The sequence below is a fragment of the Fusarium fujikuroi genome, chromosome FFUJ_chr03 (assembly GCF_900079805.1).
Source record: "Fusarium fujikuroi IMI 58289 draft genome, chromosome FFUJ_chr03".
NCBI classification, from domain to species: Eukaryota; Fungi; Ascomycota; class Sordariomycetes; order Hypocreales; family Nectriaceae; genus Fusarium; species Fusarium fujikuroi.
In genome coordinates, this window is record NC_036624.1 from 2,483,673 (window position 1) to 2,501,623 (window position 17,951).

At 50.2% G+C, this 17,951-nt stretch overlaps 5 protein-coding genes; 2 read left to right on the plus strand and 3 right to left on the minus strand.

The window, feature by feature from the left end:
- Window positions 1–105: 105 nt before the first annotated feature.
- Window positions 106–1,072, minus strand: FFUJ_02885 (uncharacterized protein; the record flags this gene model as incomplete). XM_023574668.1 has 2 exons in its annotated part: window positions 106–803; window positions 871–1,072. The coding sequence occupies 2 exons, from the start codon at window positions 1,070–1,072 to the stop codon at window positions 106–108; spliced, it is 900 nt and encodes a 299-aa protein (XP_023427982.1).
- Window positions 1,073–1,762: 690 nt separating this feature from the next.
- FFUJ_02886 (related to rRNA-processing protein efg-1) lies at window positions 1,763–2,729 on the minus strand (the record flags this gene model as incomplete). XM_023574669.1 has 2 exons in its annotated part: window positions 1,763–2,361; window positions 2,423–2,729. The coding sequence occupies 2 exons, from the start codon at window positions 2,727–2,729 to the stop codon at window positions 1,763–1,765; spliced, it is 906 nt and encodes a 301-aa protein (XP_023427983.1).
- A 631-nt stretch (window positions 2,730–3,360) lies between these two features.
- Window positions 3,361–6,728, plus strand: FFUJ_02887 (uncharacterized protein; the record flags this gene model as incomplete). XM_023574670.1 has 5 exons in its annotated part: window positions 3,361–3,940; window positions 4,001–4,621; window positions 4,671–5,240; window positions 5,290–5,382; window positions 5,434–6,728. 5 exons carry the CDS (start codon window positions 3,361–3,363, stop codon window positions 6,726–6,728), a joined length of 3,159 nt encoding a protein of 1,052 aa, XP_023427984.1.
- A 555-nt stretch (window positions 6,729–7,283) lies between these two features.
- FFUJ_02888 (related to serine/threonine-protein kinase) lies at window positions 7,284–11,092 on the minus strand (the record flags this gene model as incomplete). XM_023574671.1 has 4 exons in its annotated part: window positions 7,284–7,558; window positions 7,609–10,703; window positions 10,792–10,987; window positions 11,059–11,092. 4 exons carry the CDS (start codon window positions 11,090–11,092, stop codon window positions 7,284–7,286), a joined length of 3,600 nt encoding a protein of 1,199 aa, XP_023427985.1.
- Window positions 11,093–15,579: 4,487 nt separating this feature from the next.
- Window positions 15,580–17,670, plus strand: FFUJ_02889 (related to F-box protein Fbl2; the record flags this gene model as incomplete). Its single annotated transcript, XM_023574674.1, has 1 exon — window positions 15,580–17,670. The coding sequence occupies one exon, from the start codon at window positions 15,580–15,582 to the stop codon at window positions 17,668–17,670; it is 2,091 nt and encodes a 696-aa protein (XP_023427986.1).
- Window positions 17,671–17,951: the final 281 nt, after the last annotated feature.

Consider the following 17,951-nt stretch of genomic DNA (forward strand, 5'->3'; position numbering starts at 1 on the left):
CCTAATAAGCTTGGCTTTTTGAATTTATATCCATTGCGGGTTTCAAGTCTCTTTGAACCTCGAGCCTAAGTGGCAAGACCGTGAAAGTGAGGCATAAAGCACCACTCAGGAGGTCGAATCCATGACGCTCGAATATTGGTCGCCTCTGTTCTTCTCTTCCTTCTCCAGCCACTCAAGCACCTTCTCCGCGACCAAGATCTCGGCTTTCTGTCTTCCCACGATCCCTTCTACAACGCCCATGTCCTCCGGAATCCGCCCATCATGCCTGAAAATAGGACGCCCTTTCCAAGTATCTTCTTTCTCGTTGTCTTGCTCGATATAGTACTCGGGAATACCGAAGCCCATGCGCTCGCCGAGACCAGCGACACGCTCACGAACGGTAGGGCCCTGGGTGGTGGCAGAAGCCAGAGGGGTACTAGTTGGGACGCTGTGATCGCCTGAACGAAAAGGTGTAGCCATGAAGACACCGCCATCCGAGTTGTCTTCCTCTGTCTTGATCCTAGCATGCGCAGGAGACTCTTGTGTACTTGGAGGGGCTCTCTTGCTGCCTCGAGGTGCCGGCTCTTCCATGCGGAGGTATCTGAGTGCATGCATGGCAGCAAAGTTTTTAGCTTTTTGAACCCTTTTGAAAGTCGGAACCTGTTGACCAGTCTCGTAGCCACGGCCTTCCTGGGGAAACTTGGTGTTTTCAGAAGGAAGATTACAGAAGACACGAGATCGAGGAAAAGGCATCCCATAGACTTGCTGACTGAAGGTCTCTTGAGTGAACTGAGGAGTTGGGATTTTGTTCTGCTGACAGTACTCTTGCAAATGATCATGGTTAGGAGCTTGGTATGAAAGATGACGTTCATGTTTGGCGGGGAAACTCACGATTCAAGTCGGCGACCCAGAAGTCTTCCACTTCAATCTCATGAACAAGCTCGATGAGTTGTGAGATAGCGGTGATCTGCTGCTTGTTAAGCTGCGCAGGATGGCCCGTCTTTGCTTCTTCGGCTTTTTTCTCCTCAGCGAACTTTATGAGCTCATCCCAAGGGATACCACCACGGACAGTTGAATGGCTGTGAAACGCCATTGTGCTTTGGGTGTGTTTTTGGTCGATGCAGTAGTTAGGCGGAGTGTGATGAAATGACAAACGATGAGATGAGAAGATGGGGGGAGGTGAGGAGCTCGAATTACATGAAGCAAAGGAAGAAAGGTGGAGAGCTGGGCCTGGAATTTATAGCTGTGATTCATGACCTGGCGAAGCCTTGAGGTAGTGAAGAATGGATGCCTTATGGAATATCGCAAAAGCGAAGTACATACAGTAGGCTCCCAACAAGGCAACCAGGCCTCATCGGCAGTACAGCTTAGATTGACCGATTTTAACTGCTATTTCCGAATTGATTGGGTTACTATGCATGTCAAATGCGCAATCAATCCGCATCATTTCAAGAGGGATACGCTTACAATGTGATCATGGAGTTGGTGAGGTGGTGAGGTGGTGAACGTGGTGATAAGTGGCTGTGAGGGGTCTATTTTTCTGGCCAACTATAGTGGAGGCGCGCCGATCGAAACACACAGAGGGAGGACCTGACCTGACCTGAGACAGAACCAGGCTCTGAAAACCCGAACTTGACAATGCTTGATTGATTGTGTCGGTTATGCTCTAGATAGGTCCAACAATGGCCGACCCATCAGCGTCGCAGGGTATCTACCAACACCTGATGCAATATGAAAAACTCTCTCTAACCAACACCCTTCTAACCTCCTCCCCACGGCGTACTTAATCCTCTTCAAAGAAACCACCCTCGTCGCTATCATCGCCGTCACTCTTGACGACTGGCTGTGCAGCCTGACGCTCTTGTAATCTGCGTTCTCTGCGGTTCTTTGGAGCAGAAGCAGCTTTCCCCTTGACCTTGATGAAAGGTGCAGGTTTTTCCTTCGCGGCCTGTGGTTTTGGCTGCGCATTGGGAGCACCATCTGTGATCGTTGCATTTTTCTGGCGGCGCTCTGACTGTGCTTCTTGTGTAAGCTCAGTTGGCCGTCTCTCTCTTAAGTTTCGCAACGCGTAGGGGCCATCCTTCATCGCCTGTTCAATTTCCGACCAAATTGGGGGTCGCTCTGTATGTAGTAGACCCCTATGCTTGAGTGGTGTGTAGTCAAGCTTGTCATCATCTCTATCCTCATCTTCCTTCTCTGACTTGGCGCTGGTGTACAGGCTGATGTAGGGTTCAGCATGGGGAAAGTGTTGTGTGTACGCCTCATCTACTTCGGCAACATGCAAGTCACGCTCCAATGCCTCGATCTCGCCCGTTTCTGTAGATTCGGTCTCTTCAATCTTTTTGCGCAGCTGTTTTGCTAATCGCGATGCTTTCTTTCGTTCTGAGTCGCGCCTTGTTAGCATTCTTTACGAGCGGAGAATGACGCCCAGAGAAGGTCTTACCAAAGAACCGGACCATGTGATATTTCGATATCATAGCACTTCGTAGCTTCTGGAAGCTCTTGTCTGAGACTGTCGCCTTGAGAGCGCCCAGCTCTCGCTCGAGATCATTGCGCACGTTGGCGGGAAGTTCTTGGTTCCGTTTCAGAAGTCGCTCGATAGTGCGCGTTCGCTTCTTGGCCCATGTTGAAGTTCCCTCGTTCGGACGATGCTTTGACTTGCTCGACTTGTGTTTCTTCGCAACGTTGAATGATGGACGGTTGTGAGGCTCAGGAGACCCAATCTCCGAGTATTCTCTCTTTTGCCCCATGGCGACTATATAGAGCTCGTGCGAGGATTATGAAGCGAAAAGGAGGTGGGATTACGAAAAGAATGTTCAAAAGATATTCCAGGTAAAGGTTGAATCATAGGCACTAAAGAAGTCCATACAAGATGGTCAACTTTTTTTTTACTCCTACCTTACTTTTCCTAAGCGGGGACTTGCGGTATCTTATCAGGCACGTCTTAATTCGGGGTAGCGTCGGACGCTCGGGCTTGTGGGGGAGGGAAGGTGCTCTGTGTTCCTGAGAGGCCAGGAGGCGCCTGCCTGGCAGAGAGAGGTTCATCATCTAAGCTCGACACCATCGAATCCAATACCAATCACTATCTTCTTTACATATCAAGAACGTTTTCCTTTGATGTCTGTAGCATCTAAATACCTAAAGGGAAAGCTCTGATATCAACAAAGTTCTTTGTAAAATTTATTATCAAGCCGTTGCCAAGAGTCTGGCACGGAACTTTGTCTTTCGACTCATCCATCGCCAGAAATCATCTCTGAGCTAGAGTCACCGCCAACCTCTTTTCTTGGAGATTCATTCAAGATAAAAATCAATCACCAGGAGACCGAAACACGGATTGATGCCTATGTAAAAAGCCCGCCACTGGGCTAATTCTCCTTCATCATGGATCGCCCTGAACCTGGGCTCGTCAAATGGTCGTCCAACCCTTCATACGATAACTTCATTCATATCAACCTTCAGCACCGCGTTGTTCAGGTCTACGAACCAACTGGTCACGCAAGAGCTGGGAAGTTCGACTATCAGAAACTCGCCCGCCACGATGACTTTCCTCCCCTCACAACCTACGATTGGTCGCCAACCAATCCCGGTCTTCTTGCCGTTGGTACCGGTAGTGGCATCGTGAATTTGCTCAGGATCGACGATGGATCTAATGCATACGTGGAGCTGGGCCTCAAGATGTCTCGTACTTGTCAAGCTGTCGCTTTCAACACAACCGGATTGTTAGCAGTTGGCCTGGACAGAGTGCGAATGGATCAATGTCTCCACATCTGGGATGTCAGTCGACTGTCTTCAATAGACAAGAACACAAAAGGGTTTCCTTCGGATGCAACAAATATTGCTGAACCAAAAACCCGTCTTGAACCTAGTGTCTCTGTGTCAAGCATCAAATTCTTCGAAGACAGCCCCCAAACTCTTGTTGTGGGCATTAAGGCTCAGGGTCTTCGAATACATGACCTTCGAGGTAGGTTTCGGAGATGAAAAGGATTTCTTGCGCAAACTGACGTATATTTCTTCTCATCAGACCCTTCAAGCATTGTCACATTTCAAACAAAGTGCAACAACAATCTTACAATCGACTATGCTGATCAGAACTACTTTGCTTCGTCTGCCCTGGACCACCCTGGAGTAATGATCTGGGACCGTCGAGCGACATCTCGACCTGTGGCTTCCCATGCATACATGCAAGCAATTGAGGAGGATGAACTCCCGTGGGGTGGAGCATTGCGTCTTGACCGAGTCATCGAGACCGATTCTGACCCTTTCTTGGCCGAGGGAAAGTATTCCCTTGTTCGATCACTTCGATATTGTCGTGATCATCGTGGTTTGCTTGCTGTGCTATCTCGCACAGGACAACTCAAGGTCTTAAACACCAATAAAGAGGCCCCATCTTCTGGGTCTAGCAACCCGGAACTTCTCCAAGTCCAAAAGTCTTATGAGATGGACGTTTCATATGTCGAAACATCAAGGAAGAATGATCGAATTGTTGCTTTTGACTGGGTAACATTGAGCTCGCCCGTCCTTCGTCCACGGCTCCTCGTTCTACGAGCCAATGGAAACTTTGAAATCCTCGAACAACCATCGCAAACATCAGATCATGTTTACAAACTTGTACCATGGAAAGCACCGCATCGCGGTCTCGAAGGTAATTCAAGCTGATCCCCAATGGTTTGGACATGTCTAACCCCATGCAGAGGGCGCCCCATACCACAGCATGATGCAGTTTGAACCATCCCAAGCTCCTCACATATTAGGACCTCTTCTTATCGAAGAAGCTTTGTCAGAAGTGCCATTATTCGGACCAGAGAGTGCAAATGTCCGGGCAGATACGGAGACCTTACTGAAGGCAAATAACATGACTTCAGTGGTTATAGAGGACATTGGGGCAACCACGAGGCCACTGCCCGAGGCCTTTCACAAAGCTTCTGCCGTCGCAGCTAAGATAAGAGTCTTGCGCGCCTTCGTAAGAGACGAGTTCCAAGCTCCAAAGGGCATAAAGCCACGTGCTGGTGACACAAAGATCGTCGAAAGCGAGACCAGTGAGATGTCCCTAGCTTCCGATAGCTTGGGTTCATGCCGGGAAATCCACGATGCATTGTTGGCTTCATTAGCCGAGGCTGAAGGTCTCCCCCGAGAAGCACAGAACGTACTTGATCACAATATGTTGTTACGTGCCAAAGAGAAATACCTATTCGACGCAGTAGCAAACAGAGACATTGTGGCAGACGATCCGTGGGTAAAATATATCTGGGACTGGGTGGCGAGTAAGTATCCGGATATTACTCTCTCTCACGGCATACTAACATTTTTAAGCTGCTGAGGATAATGCTGATGACGGAGGCATGGTACTCTCAAATATTGACCTCAGCTACGTTGGTGTTCACTCAATATGGACAAATAATCTTGGTGAATAGCTGGAAGCGGAAATAGCGCAGACCCCAGCTGACCTTGCCATAGGCCGTGATCCTTCTACTCGACTACCTCCTGGCGCAACGCCTCCTGATCGCGCAACATGGGAACGTACCATTGCAAGTTTCTGCAAAAAGAATCATCTTCCCAAGTTCAACGGAGCAGCTACCAAGTGGCCAGCGCATCGTCAGCTATGCCTCGAAATCTGCGGCTGGGGTGATTCTGAAAAGCATGACCCAAAAGGTCGCAATCGAAAGGCAGATCCTGAGTACCCCACCACCATTCATACCATGGCCGCTGCTCGTGCTTTATTTACAGGGGATCATAAGGAAGCCATACAGATCCTTAAGAAAGCCAGCACTGCACACCCTGAACTCTTGTTTGTGTCTTTGGCCCTACAGCTTATGGGTAGCGGCGACAGCACGCCCGCCAAGAACAAGGAACAGCTCGATTTTGATGAAGCTGTTGCTTCCAAAACCGACCCTTACCTCCGAGCCATATCGTCACTGATTGCTACAGGTGACTGGACGGCTATAGCCAACCAGCTATCTCTTCCCCTTTCTGACCGAGTTTACGTTGCAATCCGGAATTTTGACGATGACCAGCTCACACAGTGGCTCAACGAGCAGATCACCTTGGCAATAGCAGATGGAGATATAGAAGGCATCGTCCTCACAGGTATCACGGAACCCATGGTTGATATTTTTTCCCGCTACATACAAAAGTTTCATGACGTTCAGACAGCGACCCTCGTGCTGTCCATTTGTGCACCGAGGTACATAGACGACATTCGCTGTCGAGCCTGGCGCAACACTTATCGGGCCCATCTTCAGCGCCATAAACTCTTCTTCCAGCGCACAAAGTTTGATGTCGAGTCAACGAAGCGATCGAAACGGGACGGTATCCCCAAATTGAAACCACCATCCCGCCAAGTTGCCCTCCGCTGTGTTTTCTGCGACGCTGAGACATCACTCGCGAACAATGCCAACCAGACACCGCATATCGGAGGCGCCTCTTCTGCGCCAGCAGCATCGGCTCTCGAGTCTCGAAATCCACTTCTCGCGACGAGCATCAATGCGGGTGTGAGTTGTCCCAACTGCGGTCGACACCTCCCGCGTTGTATAGTCTGTCTCGAGATTGTGGGCGTCCCTCGTTCCGACAAGCCAGAAGAGAAGAGCGAGTCTAAGATGGCTGGTCAGTTTCCTACATTTTGTCTCCGGTGCGAACACGTCTTGCATCTGGACCACGCCCGCCAGTGGTTTGCCAGACACGTTGAGTGCCCTGTACCCGAATGCCGATGTCGCTGCAACTTCAGAGCGAACCCTGAGTTGAGTTATCGTTAGGATGCTCATGATCTAGACATTTAGAGTCAAAGGAGGTTTGCCAGTTGGTCGGGCCAACTGAACTGGGAATTATCACCAAACAACTCATTTCCTGGATGATATCTGCGAGATATATACAGTTGAATATGAAGAGTGTGTCTAACTTGGATTGTTTATGGAGTTGAGGACAAAATACATCCTTTATCTTTCGCTTCTATCCGCAGGTTTCGCAAAATCAACAGCCAAAGAACAACTCCGTGTCCTATTTACTCCGCTCTTCAAGGGTCCGGCCATTATATCCTTCACGCCGGAGGTTCCAAAAAAGAATTCGCCTGTCCTTCCCAGCATTGCACCTGGTATCCAACTAGGTATCGTGTGTTTCTTCTATCTTCGTTGAGTCGCTCCGTGTCAATCATCTCTAACGCATAAAACAAGGGGAAATGAGAAGGCTCTGACTTTCCAAAAGGGGTATTGTAACCAAATGAGGCACCAGGTGACGGGTCAAAGGTTTCCTTTCCCGTTGACCAGGCTTGATAACGATGTATTGTTTTTATGGGGCCCGAATGATATCGGGTTTCATTCTTCAACAGCAGCCTGGCACCAAGGATGCTCCAGCACCTGGTTGATATCGTATCGTTTAGCGACATCTCGATCCAGCATGCATCGAATGAGGTCGATACTCTCCTCGCTCAGAATATAAGGTATTCGCAGGTCACGATCCATGATCTCGTCAATACTGTAGAATGGATTCTCCTTGTAGATAATGGTGTAGAGGAGAATACCCAGTGCCCAAACGTCTTGCTCTGTGCCCCGATAAGGCTTGCCAGCGAGAACTTCAGGAGCGGCGTAATCTGGTAGCAAGTCAGCAAATGATGACATGTCTCTAGGCGGAGTTACTAACCGATTGTTCCTACGAAGACATCGAATGGACCGCTCTTGATGTATGCAGCACTCCCAAAGTCGATAAGTTTGATGTTACCTTCTCCATCAAGGATTACATTTTCATCCTTGATGTCGCGATGTACTACACGAGCCTTGGTGTGGAGGTGGTGAATCGCATTGGCTACTTGCACGAAAATGCTGCGGCATTCAGACTCGTCCATGTTGGTTCGGAGTTCGATGTAGTCAAAGAGATCCATGCCTGGCAAACCATGAGGAATCATCTCGATATAGTAGTTCACGTCATCCTCAAAGAATCCCTGCATCTCGACGATGTTGGGATGAAGTAGCTCAGGTTTGCGAAGGTACTCCAAGACATGAACTTCCAGGGGCACAGTGCCCAGCTTTCGGTCTCTAGTCCACGTATCGACAAGAATACGTCGCTTGGTAACGTACTTGAGCACAATCTTCTTACCGGTTTGTTTGTGCCTGGCTAGCTTCACTTGGCCATACGCACCCTGGCCCATTTCCTCCAATATCACATAGTCGTTGATCGTTTTCTTATGGGGAGGCTCGACGACCTTGGGAACTGGGGTGGCCTCTTCAGGCTTGGGCTTTGGTTGCTGCCCCGTGATCTTAGCAGCAGCATTCATGGCAGCATCCTTTAAATGCTTGGACAGTGAACTTGCAGCAATCAGCACATTCTTTCGAGGCCCCTCGTCATCTGAAGCAATCTCAAGAGGCGTATGTGCAGGGGTCTGTCCAGGTGATGGCTGGTGGAGAGGAGTTAAAGCTCCAGCCCGGGTAGGGGTTTCGAGCCCGAGGTGAGGCTGAGTGCCGTGGAGATGGCGAGAGTAAGTAATCCACAAAGCATACACTATTTCTGAATGGGTCACTTCGAAGGCTTCGTCTCCGGTTGCGTTGTCCTCATCGCTGCCTTCGAAAACAGTCTCGTTCATCACAACGGTCTTCTTTTCACTCTTGACTACACGCATCTGGACGTCAACCTTCAGATCGGATCCGTCACGATGTTTGGCGCTTAATCCAGCGGGATGGAGGAAAGCAGATGCAGCGTCAGGCCTGTGCTCTTTCAAGGCCAGGAAAGCCGAAGCTTTCCTGAAACGATGTTCAGGAACAACCATACCGTCGAGGAGTTGTATACCATCCTCTTCTATCAGTGACCTCAGGATGTTGTCGAATTCTGGAATTAGTGCATTTATCGACATGCCATCAGCCTTTTCGAATCCGAAGAGTGCACCGCAAAAGGCTGCGTTTGAGCTTCGAATCTTAAGGGTTTCTGGCTCTACCACGACAATTCCAGCCATGTGAGGGAACGTCGAGACACGAAGCTCTAGCTTGCCACGGGTTTGCTCAACTGTGCAAGGCACGTTGACTTGGGGAGAATGAGGACAGGTGAAGTATCTCCGCCTCGAAACCTGAGCAAAGTCGATTTCTCCTGTGTTGGGGTCAATCCCTTGACGGGGAATCCGTGGAACGAGTCTCGCTATATCAAATCCAGGAGGGATTGACTCGAACCCCCAGATGGGAGCAGTAGATCCAGTGACCTGTTGAACGATGCCGTCCTCGTCCAATGTAATGTAGGCGACGTCCTCATGAATCTCTTCCAAAACCCAGATCAACCCGACCTTCTTCTCTTTGACCCACAGACTAGCAGAACCGGTCGCACCGTTGCGTTTCTGAATGGGGACCACGTCTCCGCATAACAGCACTCCTCTAGAGGAATTCGTCTGATTATGCCCGCCGCCCCGGGTTTTGGGGGGACTTGGGTCGCCGCTGTGAACCGTCTGCGCACGTCTTTGTGTGTAACTTCGTGGCTGTGTCCTCGAATTTGGCTTGCTTAGGAGCTGGGCTGTTATTCCAGATCTCCCATTAAGCAGTGCCGAAGCTGCTGAAGCTGCAGGTGTTGTTTGGCCCGAGGGCGGTTGGCTTTCACTAAGCTCATCATCTGCTTGTTTCAAGAGTTTTCGTTCCAGCCATGACCTTCTCTCCTCCTGTACAACTTCCAAGATGCCCATCTTGCGCACCTCAGCTTTTGTAACGCCAAACACCAGGCAGGCGAGATCGTTTGCTGCAATAATGGTCCATGGAGGCTTGACTTCTGTTGTAAAGATCGCCTGAGCAGCGGGTACCCAGCGGTTTGTGTGTCCATGTACAGAAGGGCCTAACTGGGTGGGGAAACTGGTCGCTGTGGCGCTGGGGAGTTGAGTCAAGGATGGAGAGTTTAATGGTTCTTGATATATGGGCTGGCCAGTTAAGAAAGGCTGCGAAACTGTATCTATAAGCTTATCTTGAGCCGACACGGCCGTTATATCTGTCATTGTTCGCTTTAGGCTCAGCGTCGGACGGACTGGGGCAGGTTTCGAGCCTGAAGTGCCACCTCCACTAGCAGCAGCTGTAGTTGATTGATCCTGAACGTGGGTAGTCTCATGGGCTGCTGGCTCGAGTGGAATGGATCTTCTTGTAGTCCCAACCCTTGACCGTCGAGGTGGTGGCGAGGACTGGCGAGGACTGATGAGATCTGTACTGGATGCTCGAGGATCAAAATTCTTGTCGAAGACATTTTCCTGGACCTCAGCAGGACCGGTCAGAGGAGCCGGGGCGTAAGAATCGTCGGGGTTTGGCAAGTTTGGAGCCCTAATTAGCTGTGCCTGCGCGAGTAGGTCAAGCATGTTCTGTGTCTCGACATCACCACTTACTCTTGCCTGGGCACTTGCAAGAGCAGCCTGCGACGAGTTCATAGGAAGACCCATGTGGTCCTTCATGAACTCAACGGACCGTTTGAGGGCATTTTGTCGGTTGTGCAAAAAGTCCTCGGACTGATTGGCGAACGAGAAAGAATGCAAAGACTCGGAGGGGAAGCGAGAAAGGTCGTCGGAGAAGCTGGGATTTGATGGACCACCAGTGAGCGACAAGTTGCCGGTGCTGGCGGCCATCGCACTCATCGAAGTGGAACGAGACAGGGCGGCAACGGATGGGCTTCGCGAAGATGCTCGGGATCCTGGTAAAGTAGGGTTCCTGGATGGTGGGCGTGTTTGTCTAATTCGTCGGAGGCCGGACAGGCCTAGGCCATGCTCGTGATCGGTCATGATGGGAGACCTGGAGTTGATATGGTGGTCAGCAAGGAAGCGGCCGAGGGGTGGGCGCCACAGCTGGGCTCCGTGACGCATGATTTCACTCGACATACCTGGCGATAGCTTCAAGGTCAGCGGCAGCGGCCGCGGCCGCGGACGCATCCAGGGACATGCGTGCTCTGCTTCGATCTTGCGTTGGCGAGTTCCTTGCGGCAGCCAAATTTCCCGTACTACGGTTCTTTGGCAACGAGAGGGGCATTGGCAGCTTCTCTCGTCCACGTTCATCATCCCCAGTGTGATTGTCGGCTCCTGTGTCAAGAAACCCTGGTTAGCTGACAGGAGGACACAGACCAAGAGTAGTGGCAGGTTGCAGGTAGTACCATGATCATTTTGTCCCCCATGCATCTGTAGCATAGTTGGAGTCGGTCAAGCAGAGGCCAAAACCACAGGTCAAGTCGTGATGGAAGGGTTACGAGGTCTGCTCTCAGGATGGCGGGGTTGAGCAGGAAATCTCGGTTGGCTCGATTGCCTGGAAATCGAATGAAAACTTGAAACCAGCCGTCAGATAGGAGAGGGATTCGTTTATCCAAAAGAAAAAGAAGACAAAAGAATGGATAGATGATAGACCAAGATGCGTATGGGTATAATTTGAATTATCGATATTCCAAGATTGGGCCTTGAAGGGTGACGACGGACGAGACCGGGGATGGGGCCGTATTGTCAGGGCTATGTCTTGGCTTGTGACCCAAAACACAAAGAAAGCAGCCCGGTCAGCGTGAGTCGAAGGAAATGCCGAGAGGGCGAATTGAGCGTGTACCGCAGGGGATGGAAAATTATAGGTAAGGAAATAGGTTAACGTTGGTGGTGCACGTTTAAAAACTTGTTACCACTAAGAGAAAGTTTTGACTGTCGAGATAGGAGCTTTCAGAAGAGCCTGAGAGATTGATGTTGAGGAGCATGAAGGGGACGGGATTTGCGTCGTTATCATAGGCTGCTCCCAAGACAAGACTTGTGAAGTCATCAGACAATCTGATTGGGAGCCCAGTGGTTGCTGGTAGATACTTAGTGCTTGCTTGACCCTGGAAGACCCCCAAGATACAGGCAGCATCCATTGGATGGAGGATGGCAATCGTACATAGGCAGTACCTAACAAGCTCAAGCTCAAGCTTTCTAACCGTTGTGACATTGTCTGTACAGTATTGAGCTACATTTACTGCCAGGCAAATGACGCCAGCATCCTTTTTCCTATTTCTTTGGCTTCAACACAATCTGAATGTCAGATGAGATCGTATTTCTAGATGCACGAACGCGTTGAGTGTCGGCTTCTAAACAAACCAGACTACGGGCTTTTAATTGGAGTTGTTTTCATATGAGACAATCAATTCGTTCGCCACAATCTTGCTTGCAGGTTTATTCCCATTGGGGATCCAGTACAGCAGATCTTCAATCTCTCACTGAAGTCATCAACCATACCTTAGAGCTTAGTTACTCCTAGCAATGAAGAAGGAATCGAGACGTGGGGAAAAGAGAAATGAAATTTGGCTCTGCTGCGCACCAAGGGCCAAGTCAATGCAAGAGGCATTTGAATCAAGGGACCAGCACCTTATAACCAAGAATACCACCCCTTGTTACCCAGGGTGACCGAGAACCAAGATTCCATGTCTTGCACAAACCTTAATTCACATTGGATCCATGCTGATTGACAGATAGATGTTGTTCGTAGGTCTATCACCTTCAAGACAGCGAAGATGCCACTTGATTTACGCATCAACCAAGCAGCTCTCTCCAAGCCACACCACAGTAAAGCGGCAGAGGCGAAAAAGCATATAATCCCAGAACCTTATGGTTTCCTTTGGTTTTGAGGTCTACGTGGAGAGGAGCTCTTATAGAGAGATGAGATATTCCCCGCCAATGGACGTGTCCAAATATCATGCCAAGCATCCGTGAGCCTCTTGAACGGAATCGTGTTCACGACGGCAGCTCCCCCTAGACAAATGTGCGATGGAGACAAAAAGAGGTTGTATGTCTCTTTGCACAGAGTTCACAATGGCTACTAAGGGTGCCAAACCTAAGCTTATTGCCTATCTGATGTTTTTGCTTGGATTGGTTGCGATGTAAAACGGGTGAAACTGTTTCAGCGGTACTGGGTATTATATGGCTTCGATAATCCGAGGTAATCTGGCTCACCAGAAAAAGGGTTGTTTCTGTGTCTCGCTGCAAATGTTGGCCGTCGTTAGAACAACTTGCTTGACTTCCATACCTACACCATCGGCATTTTCATGTATGACCGAGTCAGACGATCAGCTCAAGAGGTCAGGCCAACAGTCATGTCTTGTATGGCACGGCACACACAATACCGGGGTCTGCAACCACGCGACACTGACTGGCAAGACGCCGCGCATGAAGAATATTGCATCGATTGCCATGTCTTTGATAGACGACCTAGATATCCTATCACGACAACAGATGATCACCGCAGTGTTATCTCTCAACCTGAGACGGACGGGCAGAAATGACACCTGGTGACCTCAATGGTGCATTACCAGCCCTACCAAGAGGCACATGGGCGATCTAAGATACTGCGCATTTTGACACAACCGCATTAACCTTCGTTTGCAACAAGGTCCCAAAGTGTATCGTGACGAGACACCCACCCTATAAGGTAGAGTAAATTCTGAACCTGATGCCTCCAAATCGCACCGATAAGAAATCGGGCGATAACAGCCCGAACAGCGCGGGGTCTTGGAAGATGAGGGGCAGAGCATTCTTCCTGGGCTCTTCCCCAGGCTTCCAGAGACGAAGCTGAAAGAGGAAAGAAACAAGACAGAGACGTTGAATCCATCAGCACATAAAGTTAGTACCTAGGTAGTTACTTAGTAGGTGTAGGTTAGTAGAGATAGTCTAGATGAGAAAGATGTCTAGGATGTATAATTAACTATTGGAAAAATGTACAGGCTAATCTATGTAAGTATGTATTTTGTTGAGAGTGCCTTTAGTACCTCGTGTACCTGCAAATATTCCCTCAGTTGCCATCCATTTGTTCTGACCGCCTTCCAGAACCAACCTAGGGACATGCGGAGAAAGTTGACTCCTCATGGTTGGGTCCGGGGCAAGCAGTCAGCTCAAAGAGGCTGGACCCTTGAGTCAGGGACGTTTTGGCATCGTGGGCTCGACGTGCAGTAGTCAGAGGCAAGGTACATACATACATACATGTGGTGAGAAACGGCGGGTAACCCTTTGGAGTAATGATGGGTCTTTTGTGCCTCTGCTCTATTATATGTACTGCTAAAAGTTGATCAAGTTCACACCTGGTACATAGAACAGCTCGCCCCAGGGTTATGACTGATACGAAAGTCAATCGATCAAATCATATCAGAGCCACACTCAAAGTCTTATCATGAGAAGTCAGTGGGCCTCAGTGTTATTTAAAAAAAAAAAAAGGGTACTCAGCGAGAGATAAAATGTGCCACGCGGACACACGAGAGAAACTGACTTGTTTCTCGTCCCCGGGTTTGGTTTGGCTCGGGTGAGATGCCTAGGATGCATAAAGGATGGGCGAGAGGGTGAGGAGAGCTGCACGCCAACAAGACCCTCAAAAAGCCCCTGAAGAAAGCGACAGGGAAGAGAATAGTGGTAGTGATTGGCTTGTGTTCCGGATCACCGTCCCGTTGGGTCTCTGGCACTCAGAATCCGGGCTTGTCTAACTGGGTACCTCAGTACGTACTGCTCAAGAGGACTTGGCTCCTTTTGCTTTTGCTTATGTTTGCGCTTTTGCTCTGAGTAAGGTAGCTTTGTGTTTGCCCACGATGTAGGTCTCAGGGTCTCATTCCAACCAGGGTTCGCCGAAAGGCTACAACATTGACTACCACATCGATACAAGATATAGCGCCCAGAATTCCGCCATCCGAGCCACCCCACCAGAAAGAGTCGCGTAAAGCCGATCGCCTCGCCGTAGCCCGCACGATAAGAAGAGAATAGTGGGGGGGTTAGCGTGGCATAGCATGGCCCAGAGCCCGGGAACGAAGGGTCCTCAACCGACCAACTGCACCTACATACATAGGTAGGTGGGTAGTGTGTCGTGTACTATACTGTAAGGTACTGAGTGTATGGACTGTAGAGGTTGGGTTGAGTTGGTACTCCAAAACTCTATGGGATCTAGACAGTATGTGGATGTAACTATTGAACTGACGGGTAATGTTCTAGAGCATCCATCTCTGGACTAAAGCCTCAACTGCCTGCGACGTGCCTTGTTGCATTCTTTTCTTATTTTGTGTTCCCATCCCTCTCCTTTCCCTCTCTCTCCTCTGGTGATCACCTCATACCCACGGTCATGTTCATCTCCTCACGGGCATGTGCCCTGTTCTCCAACTTCAACTAGAAAACAAGACTCGATCCTATTGGAAAGCTTCCTCGCTTCAAGTAGAAGCCCAGTACGACGAAACGGCCCCGCTGACCACCCCCCACCACCCTCTCCGAATCCCCCGTTTGTCTGCTGATCCCCTCGGTTTCCCAGCAGAACATTGGACCCTGCTTATTTCTTCTGCCGTCCTTCTTCGCGACATTTTTTTTTCTCTTACTTTGAAACTTGTTTCTTTTCTTATTTCACCATTCTCCTACTCTCGTCCATCAGTTTTACTCCCGGCTCCTATCGATATACATCCTTCCTCCGCCAGCGATGAAATAAAGGACCCTGCATTAGCTGTAAGCGACCAGCGACCAAGGCCCCAAGCCGCCCCCACTATCAACCGACCGACTTGAATCAGACAATCATCTTCAATTGTTCGCAGCAGGTGTTATTCCGTCTGTCTCTTTCATACCACATCTGTGATAGCACACATCTCGCGCTCTATACAGTACAAGAACATACAAGCACGCCTCCAACACAATTGGAATTTCTTGTCATGGAGGTCCACGAGATAACACCCGGCGCTCCGAGCCCGAGCCTGAGCCCGAACCCGGGCCCAGAAGGCGTATCCACTGCGCCAGCGCCGGACATGCCGGTCAAGGGCAAGAGCCGACACCGTCTGATCCAGCGAATCCAGCGAATATCTTCAACGCCTTCATTGAGTGGTCTGCGTCGCTCCAGGTCGGTTGGAAGCCGCGGGAGTCCTTACAGCACTCGAAGCACTCTCTCGTGTGTCAGTCTTGCGGCCACTGGACCACCTCAGACCCCCTACAGCGCCCGCTCATCGACCCCACAGCCCTCGCCTCTTGGTCTACCCAGCGCTTTGAGCTCAACCCCCCAATCTTCAGGGGAGTTTCCGTTCGACACTCCTGATGATTTTTTGGCCATTCGTAGGGTCGAAAATGCGACTCCAACCACCACTCCTGGGACCGCCCCTCTCCCACCCGAGTTTCGGTCTAAGCAGGACGTACAGATTCGAACCCGACCTGGCGTAAAGCCTATTCAGAAGCAACCATTCCGTTTTTGGGACAAGATGCCCAATGAGCTTCAGATTCACATCTTCTCTTTCTTCCAGCCAAGAGAACTCGTCCAGGCATCTCGAGTATCCAAGGCCTTTTACAAGGCCTGCTTTGACGGTCAGCTGTGGACGTCCCTTGATGCTTCGGAATTCTATCGCGAGATTCCAGCCGAATCTCTCGCCAGGATTATTGTTGCGGCTGGTCCCTTCATCAAGGATCTCAACCTACGAGGCTGCGTGCAGGTCGAACACTACAAACGCACCGAGGTCATTGTAAAGGCATGCAAGAACCTCATGAACGCAACCCTGGAAGGTTGCCAAAATTTCCAAAAGAGCACGCTGCATAGCTTGCTACGTAACAACGAGAAGCTTGTTAGCCTCAATCTCACGGGGCTGACTGCGGTCTCAAACACATCCTGCAAGATCATTGCCGAGTCCTGCCCTCAGCTTGAGACCTTCAATATTTCCTGGTGCGGCAGGGTTGATGCTCGAGGCGTCAAGGCAGTTGTAGAGGCTTGCCCGAGATTGAGGGATCTTCGGGCCGGTGAAGTTGGAGGATTCGACAATGTGGCGACTGCCGAGGCTATTTTCAACACAAACAACCTGGAGAGGTTGGTTCTGAGCGGGTGTGCCGAACTCAATGACGAGGCCCTCCAGATTATGATGCACGGTGTCGAGCCTGAAATCGATATCCTGTCTGAACGGCCCATTGTGCCAGCCCGCAAACTTCGTCACCTCGACTTGAGCCGCTGTGTCCGACTCACAGATGCAGGCGTGAAGGCGATCGGTCATCTTGTGCCTGACCTTGAGGGTCTGCAGCTCTCAGGCTGCAAGCTGTTGAATGACGACGCTCTCGAGTCCATTCTCGCTTCCACACCTCGGTTGACACACCTCGAACTCGAGGACCTCGAAAACCTCACCAATTCTATCCTGTCAGAGCATCTTGCCAAAGCTCCTTGTGCATCTTCGATAGAGCATCTCTCTCTTAGCTACTGCGAAAACTTGGGCGACACTGGGATGATTCCGGTTATGCAAACCTGCACGAACCTTCAGAACGTCGACCTTGACAACACTCGAGTCAGCGACCTTGTCCTCGCCGAAGCAGCCGCAATGGTCATGAAACGCTCTCAACGATCTATCGAAACGGGAACACGACCGAGACTGTCCCTCCAAATGGTCGTTTACGATTGTCAAAACGTGACCTGGACAGGTGTCCGTGAGGTCCTCTTCCGCAACACACAAGTCAAAGCTGTATCAGGCCAACCTGGCCGAGTGAGCTACCCAACCGAGATGATAGGGCTTAAGTGCTTCTATGGCTTCCAGATGACCGTTGATGAGCATCAGAAGCGAGTCCTGCGTGGTGATCTTGCGTCCGCCGGTCGCCTGGAGAGAAAATGGGCAGACTACATGCAAGCCACAGAAGAAGCAGGCATAACAGGTGCAGGCTACCGAAGACGCAGGCGTCGAGCCAGAGAAGCCCAGGCCCTCCATTTAGACGAAGAGGATGCTGGTTTCGGTCCTACCGGCCGTCGGAGGGCACGCACCCTGGGCTCATGCGCTGTCATGTAGGCCTTGAATATGGTATATTAAGTGAATGCGCGACAATATACAGCAGAATGTTTTACGAATATGTTGGGACTTTTTTTATATTCTTCTTTTCCTCAAGGCGTCTTGGGGCTTGGCTAAACGGATAGGTGTTTATTTGGAGGGGACTGCTCGCCTTCTTGTTCTTAATGGCGTTATGGTAGATCACGGCGTTCTCTTTACCGTGGCAGTCCTTTTGCCACGATGGTGGCATGCATTTCAGCGCATCAAGCATATTGAACGACGTTGTGCATATATGTCTAGAC